The sequence below is a fragment of the Lactuca virosa genome, chromosome 1, assembly GCF_052849685.1.
Source record: "Lactuca virosa cultivar CGN04683 chromosome 1, Lactuca_virosa_CGN04683_v6, whole genome shotgun sequence".
Lineage (NCBI taxonomy): Eukaryota > Viridiplantae > Streptophyta > Magnoliopsida > Asterales > Asteraceae > Lactuca > Lactuca virosa.
This window is the reverse complement of record NC_136426.1, coordinates 103,704,417-103,712,193: the sequence shown is the minus strand read 5'-3', so window position 1 is coordinate 103,712,193 and position 7,777 is coordinate 103,704,417. Positions and strand designations below refer to the sequence as shown.

The 7,777-nt window shown below is 35.8% G+C and overlaps 1 protein-coding gene across 1 annotated transcript; it reads left to right on the top strand.

Moving 5' to 3' along the window:
* The first annotated feature begins 3,259 nt into the window (after window positions 1–3,259).
* Window positions 3,260–4,384, top strand: LOC145106006 (uncharacterized). Its single transcript, XM_079043058.1, has 4 exons — window positions 3,260–3,619; window positions 3,722–3,825; window positions 3,910–4,028; window positions 4,123–4,384. Exons 1-4 carry the CDS (start codon window positions 3,295–3,297, stop codon window positions 4,202–4,204), a joined length of 630 nt encoding a protein of 209 aa, XP_078899184.1. The 5' UTR covers window positions 3,260–3,294; the 3' UTR covers window positions 4,205–4,384.
* Window positions 4,385–7,777: the final 3,393 nt, after the last annotated feature.

Below are 7,777 nucleotides of genomic sequence, written 5' to 3'. Positions count from 1 at the left end.
GATGGGTTTTAGGTAAAACAAATAAACTAGAAACAATTCCTAAGTTCACATGCAACCTACTTTGGATCTATGTTTTAACTATTAAACATACAACTTTGAATTGCAAAACAAGAACCCTAGAGGAGAGAGGCTAATTTCAAAATTAACAAACTAGGGTTTAGTGTTTACATACCTTTCAATTGTTACAGCAAATAATTGATATTCCCTTGATCTTGATCTTGATCTTCTTGGAAGCTTTAGCACCACAAGTGTAATGCCTCTAATGGAATCACACTCAAACTAGCAAGAAGGAAAGTAGAAGAGAGAGGGGAGAGGGAGTATGCAAAATCTCGGCCTTAGGGTTTCTTCAAAAGAAAGAGTGACCAAAAACATGAACCAGGAGGCTCCTTATATAGCTGAGGGGTCTAGGGTTTAAGGGAAACCCTAGTTATCCTTTGCTTAGGGCCTAAGCAAACCCAAGGGCCTTATCCAAGCCCCTATGGACGAAATTATTAGGGTTTCCCCTAAAGATTTCGTCCACCCTCTTCCAAGGGGGTTCTAGAGCCTTCCACTCAACTATTAGATAATTGCAAACTAGTCCCTGCACCTTATAATTAATTCTTTTAACCCCAAAATCAATTCTGATTAATTTCTGGCTAACAATTAATTAAACATAATGATTTCTAATTAATATATTAATCCATTAACATATTAATAAATCATTTATATATATATTAATTTATTAATCTTATAAATTAATATCTCTCCTTTCATAATTTCCTTGTCCAGTTGCTAGGTTGAGGGCAACCCAAAAGGACTGTGCTGCTATCAATTCAAGTACATACCAATTATAGTTATGGGCTTAGACACCTAATCCAACAGGGCATACTTCTAGTATGCTGGGGGTACATTGTTCGGGGACAAACCCTAATTTTTTGGGTTTGGACCTTATTTAAGCATCATTATGGAGCTTGAGGTTTCCCCTCATCAGCCTCCTTACCCTATAAGATATCCCACGAAACTCTAGCCCTCTTTTGAGTGTTCTTGAGCCTTGTAGTGATCTTGTGGTGTTTTTGGGTGTTCTTGGTGGTGAAGGAAGTTCCTTGAAGAAGGAATGGTGCATTCAAGCCCTTGGATCCAGATTCTACACCTTTTTGTGCATCCTTATAAGGTATCAAGTTCACACCTTGGAGTTCTTTATTCTAGATCTCATTATGTTCATGTTTATGCCCTTTATTGTCCCATTTCCTTGGTCTTATAGAGTATGGAATACCCCATACCATTTGAGCTATCCTTTAAGGCATTTAGCAGTGCATGGAGTCATAAAAACCGAATCTTGAAAGTTAAAGTTCACCCATGTTTGAGTTGTTGGCCTTTTTATGAAGTTTTGGATCTAAGGTTTAGTGTTGGGTCATATTAAGACATGCAAGTGAGTAAAGTCGCCAACTTTATGGATTAAGACATTGTTTAGAAGTAGATCTGAGGTTTGGACGTTAAGGTCTTAAGGGATTAAGACCTTTGCTTAAGGAATGAGACTATGGCCAGTACGTCGGGCATACTTGTTAGTACGTTGCGCGTACTGGGTATGAGGCCCGATGGAAGTCGCTTGAGTACGCTGGGGGTATAGGTCTGGTACGCAACGTACTTCTTAGTACGCTGCGCGTACTGGGTATGAGGCCCAATGGAAGTCACTTGAGTACGCGGGGGGGGGGGGGGGGGGTCAGGTCTGGTACGCGGGGCGTACTACCTGATGTGGGCCTAGGTTGCTTTTTGGGCCATTTTGAGGGTTTGGGCTTCGATTGAATGGGTTTATCTTTGAGGGGTAAAATAGTCTTTTACCCTAAAAGTGGGATAATGGATTTGGGCTCTCGGTTATAGTTTATGACCTAATTATTAATTAGGGTATTATTTGATCATATTTAGTGCAGATATTTCCCAGATTAACTGTCCGAGCATTTGGCAGCTTGAGGTGAGTCTCCTCCCAGTGTTTGGCGGGTCGAATGCACCAATGTCGGCCCATGGATTATTGTTATTTGTATTCTAGTTGTTTGTGTGACTCTTTCATGTGTTGTATGTGTTTGTATGCATAATGGGCGGGGCCCGATGTCAGGCGGGGTCTGATGAGTGTGTTGAGCGGGGCCCATCGCATGTTACTGACAGATCTGTACCGGGCGGGGCCCGATGAATACTGGGCGAGACCTGATTTATGTTTGTAGGATGTCTTGTCTTAATTTATGTTTTAAGTTAATTATTAAGTCACATTTTAAGTCAACTAAAAAGTCATCTTCTTAGTCATGTTTTAAGTCATTTTGTAAATTTTTTATTTAATATGAAATGTTTGTGTTTTATAAATGTGTTTAACTTTAAAAGAAATCAAAACTACGTCTAATGTGTTAAACTTATCGCCACTTTCTAATAAATTACAAAATTGAAGATGCTATTAAGATAACAACCAAAAAAACTGAAACGTTTTGATTTATTTATCTCTGGTTTTATATATAATGGATTTATTTGGACTAATACATGATTTTCTTTTAGCCTTTTTGGTATTTGGTCTTATATTAGGGGGTTTGGGAGTAGTATTACTTCTCAATCCTATTTATTGTGCCTTTTCGTTGGGATTGGTTTTGTTTCTATATCTTTATTTTATATTCTATCAAACTCTCATTTTGTAGTTGCTGCGCAGCTCCTTAAATGCCAGTGTGCTAATCTGTAAATAACCAGGTCTCTGAGAAATATTAAAAAATATATTTTCAAAATCGGTTTGATTCTATCTTTGTTTTTCCATTTGAAGAAAAGAAAGTTCAAAGAATCGATCCATGTTCACTCCCTCTACGGCTGAGGGGAGCGGTGTAGAGCTCACCGAGCTCCACCTCACCTCCAACAAAGAAAATAAAAGACTTAAAGAAGAGATGGAGAAGAAGAGAGGTGGTATGCCTAGTTAGGAAGAAAAAAGGGAGAAGAAAAGATCAAAGAAAGGAGAGATCAATAGCCACCAACTCAACATACCAAATTGACACGGTGTATACCGAGGCCAATTCGGATATGGCGAGTCACGCCGAGTCCCCGCCCAGCCTAAGCCGAAACAGGGTATATTTTACAACCTTCCAAATATTACAAATTGACTAGATAAATATCGTTAGTAATATTGGCACGTGTCAGGCAATTATGCATGTGACTGTATATGTGAGAACTTCCCACGTAGACTAGAATATTGGCACGTGTACCAACGTTTTTGCCACGTACGCAAGATATATCGCAAACCATAAAAGTCCCCCTTTTGTCGCATCATCATGCGATCAAAACGAACGTAAAATGGAGGCGGATAGAACAGGCGAGACAAGTGGGGACGGACAACGGCGGAATACAGTAGAGCAACAACCACCGTTAATGGCCGAGGAGAGAAGGAAGAAGAGTCTGAAAGTCATGGTAGCAGTTGACGACAATATCAGTTTATACGCTCTAAATTGGACTCTCGAACACCTCTTCAAGACTCCTGTCTCCGCCGGGGACGCTGCAGCTGTGGCTCTGGACACCGTTGAAACAATCCCGGAGGTGGAGCCGGATCCGGAACAGGGGATGATCACCGTGGTTCATGTCATGGAACCTTTCGAGCGTTACACGTTCCCTGCTGAGCCATGTCCGTACTTTTTCGTTATTTACGTTCTTCCCCTTCATCTTTATCTCTTAATCAAAATACTCCTTCAAAAATAAAAATACGTTTGTGTTTCTATACATACAGCAATGTATACATCCACCGCTATGGTGGAATCTGTGAGAGCAGCACAACGTGAAAAGGCTGCGGAACTTCTCTCTCGCGCATTTCAAATTTGCGAAGAGTCGAAGGTAATTACCAACAACTAATTTGATGTAAATTAATTTCGATCATTAGATTGCAATAAACTAATGAATAATTATATGCTTAATTAGATCAAAGCAGAAACTTTAATTTTGGAAGGGAATCCGAAAGAGATGATCTGTGAAGCTGTGGAAGAAATGCATTTTGATCTTCTTGTTGTTGGTAGCCGTGGACTCGGCGCTATCAAAAGGTAACTCGATCAAATTAATTACTTGATTGATCATTTAATTAATATACATATTCTGGGCAATGCATGGTTTATTAATTTATATATATCCATGCAGGGCTTTGCTAGGGAGTATAAGCGACTTTTGTGCACACCATGCAAATTGCCCGATACTGATAGTGAAGCCTCCCCGCAAGTAGCTACGATCGATCACGTTTTAAGAGGTTTTTCTCCCAACAGTACTATCAGTATCTTCTATATATGTAGAAGCTTAATTTTGCGATTTATAGTAGTTGTTGTATTAATTATAAGAAATCTGAACATATTCTGATACGTGGTTCTGTAATCTGTTGTACGATGTAGAGTTTTGGGAGGTAGAATTGTGTAATTCGTGGTCGATTATAATATTTATAGACGAGTATTAGAATTTTAATATCTTTAATATTATAATATTTATTAGCTGTAATAAATTGTATCGATGTAATAAATTTAATATTATATAAGTTTAGGTTAAATTTTTGAAATTTTTTTTTCAAATATTATTTTCTATCATTTATATTTTTCAAAAAAAATATAAAAAAGATATCAAAAAAATAATAATAAATAATAAAAAATATATTTTTTTACATATACAAATAGAATATTAGAATATTTTATATATCTGACAAATCTAGTAGAATATTCTAACATTAGAATATTTACAGTCTAATTTTAAAAAAAAAACGATAATTTTATTTATTTATTTATATTTTTTTAGGTAATTAAAGTGACGAAAATAATAATTAAAAAAAAAATTTTCGGATTTTTCCTTTTATTTTGTATTTTAAAATTATTTTTTGATTTGGTCTCAACGTCTCACAAAATTAGCATGATCTCAAATGAACCTGAACATATATATATATATATATATATATATATATATATATATATATATATATATATATATGAAAATTAGAAAAAAAGTTGAAAATAAGAAAAATTTTCCGTCAGTTATTTATTTTTTGCCGTAAATCTTTTCATCGTAGGAAAGGAAAAATAATACATGTGTTTTCAAACAAAACATATTTTCTTAAGTTGTGTTAATCACTACCTTAATATATATAAAAAAAACAATTTTTTTTTTAATTTTTAAGGAGCCAATTTTATCGAAAAAACAAATTTAAATATATCAAAATTTATAATTTTTAATTCTCTATATATAGACATTCACAGTGACATAGTTTTAAGATAAAATAAAAAAATTATTTCTTTTATAGTTTCAACTCTCGTTATTCATAGGGGTGTTGAGGGGGAAAAGTGGGCAGCTGCACAAGGCTTAATTTTTTTATTATATATTTTTATTAAAAAATCAAAACTTATAATAGCGATAAGGGTCCTTTTTATCTGGTTCGTCCTGGGCCTTTGAAAATATTAAATTCTCAGGACCGACCCTGTCGTTATTCATAAGTGAATAAAATTATTTTAGATTTTTATTACAGTACATTCGTTGTTCATTTATGAATAAAAAATAATATGTTCATTTTTTTTACAGTATATCATTCATATATGAATATAACATGTAATAAACTTTTTACAGTTTACATCAACTCTCGTAACAAATTATATTCATATATGAATAAAACGTGTATTAATTTTCTTCACAGGTTATATTCATATATTAATAATACATTTATCAGAACTTTACAATTCATTTTTTATCATATATGAATAGGTAGGTCTTCGATGTCTGACAAAAGGTATGTGGGGATCGAGTTAATGAATGTAGTGCGCAAGCAAAAGATCTATTGTACTTGGTCTAGAAAACCCGTTTAGTTAATGACATTTTTTGAGCTTTGCTGCAAGAAATTTTTTAGTTCTAACTCTAACTTGTCGTTACAAATAGATTTTATTTTACCTTTGTAACCCCAAATAGTAAGTGTGTTTGACAGTAACAGTTAAGATTACTAAAATCACTTCGTATGTGCGCCGATAGATTTTATGGAGGCCCCTTCTTTGGAGACATTCAGTGGCGCTTGGCTTCCTTACCTATTCGTTTCGGTGGTTTGGGTTTGTACTCGGCCTACGAGGTTTCCTCCTACGCATTTGTAGCCTCGAGGGCCCAATCTTGGGCACTACAAGACCACATCTTACGTGACAGTGGCATATGTGGAATGGACTCGGATTACCTATGTGCTATAACTCGTCTTTGCGATACGATTTCGGGATTTGACTGTAGCAGTTTCACTAATAAGGACACCCCCCCCCTAAATCCCAAAAAGCTTTGGCGTGTGCCCTTTTTAGCAAAATCGTCCAAGATATGGAAGTCGACTTCGACATGACTGTCAGACAGAAAGCAGTCTTTGAGTGTCTGCGGACGCCTCATGCTCAGGATTTTCTGCTAACTATCTCTATTGATGGTCTTGGCCAGCATATGTCTCCTGTGGACTACCGGACTATCCTTCGTTACCGCCTCATGATTCCCATATTCCCAATTGACGAGATATGCCCAGTTTGTCGCAAGGCATGTTTGGATACCTTTGGGGAACACGCGGTTCATTGTAGAGAGCTCCCTGGTTTCAAGTATAGACATGATGTGGTTCGGGATGTTCTCTTTGATGCTTGTCGGCGTGCTGGTATTTCTGTGAAGAAAGAAGCGCCAGTGAACTTTTTGACGGACCCGCAGGATGGCAGGTCCACACTTAGACCGGCTGACATTTTGGTCTTTGGATGGATAGGAGGGAAGCATGCATGCGTGGATCTTACTGGGGTCTCTCCTCTCGTTGGTTTGGTGAGCGGGGGTTTCACAGCTGGGCATGCCGCTTTGAAAGCCGCTGCGTGCAAAGTGGTAAAGCACGAGAATGCATGTATAGAAAATCAACATGTGTTTGTTCCTTTTGCATTCGATACATTTGGTTTTCTCGCACCAGAGGCGGTGGAGCTCCTTAATAGAGTCCAACGGGTCATGCATTCTAATGTCATATTTCCTAGATCCACGAATGTTGTTTTCAAAAGAATTGGTTTTGCCATCCAGAAATGGCTAGCGGCGCAGCTTGTTGCCCGTTTGCCTTCAATCGATATGTATTGAACTATTAAGTTTTTTCAATAAGCCACAAAAAGAGAACACATTTCTTATATAAAATTTGAACAATATTAATTTCTTATATTCTTTATATTTATTAGTATCTTTAACCTGTTTTTTTTATTTATGGATTATTGATCCTAACAAAATCAGATAATTACGATACAATGACAAAATCAGACAATTACGATGCGATGACACTGAGACTTTGCATGAGTGAATAAAGCTAACTTTTTTCTAATCAATAATGATAATAATAATAAAAAGTTATGGTCCAATAGCCTCCTTTTTATCTCCTAACCTTTTAACAATTTTATAGAAGTTGACACGCCACTTATATAAATAAACGATGTCATAAATAAAAATATAACTGAACTTGAAAAGAAAATAAAATGAAATACATAAAATTGTCTTGCTATGGAAAAAAAAAATACGAAGATATATGTTGTAAACTGTCCGTCTATGGTTATTAATCAGGCAAATCGTTATTCGTAAATTGTAATAATAAAACATGATGAATTTTTCTCATATAATAATTTGTATGTGGAAATATTTCCATGTAACACGTATGACGTAACTAATAAAAAAACAACGTAGCCCTAAACACGGCATGAATCTCGTTCGTGGCTTTTTAATTACATTTTAAGAATAAAAAATAGTAACATTTTATCTCACACCACTTAGGTCCCGTTTGTTTACCTCTTAATTGCAAAAT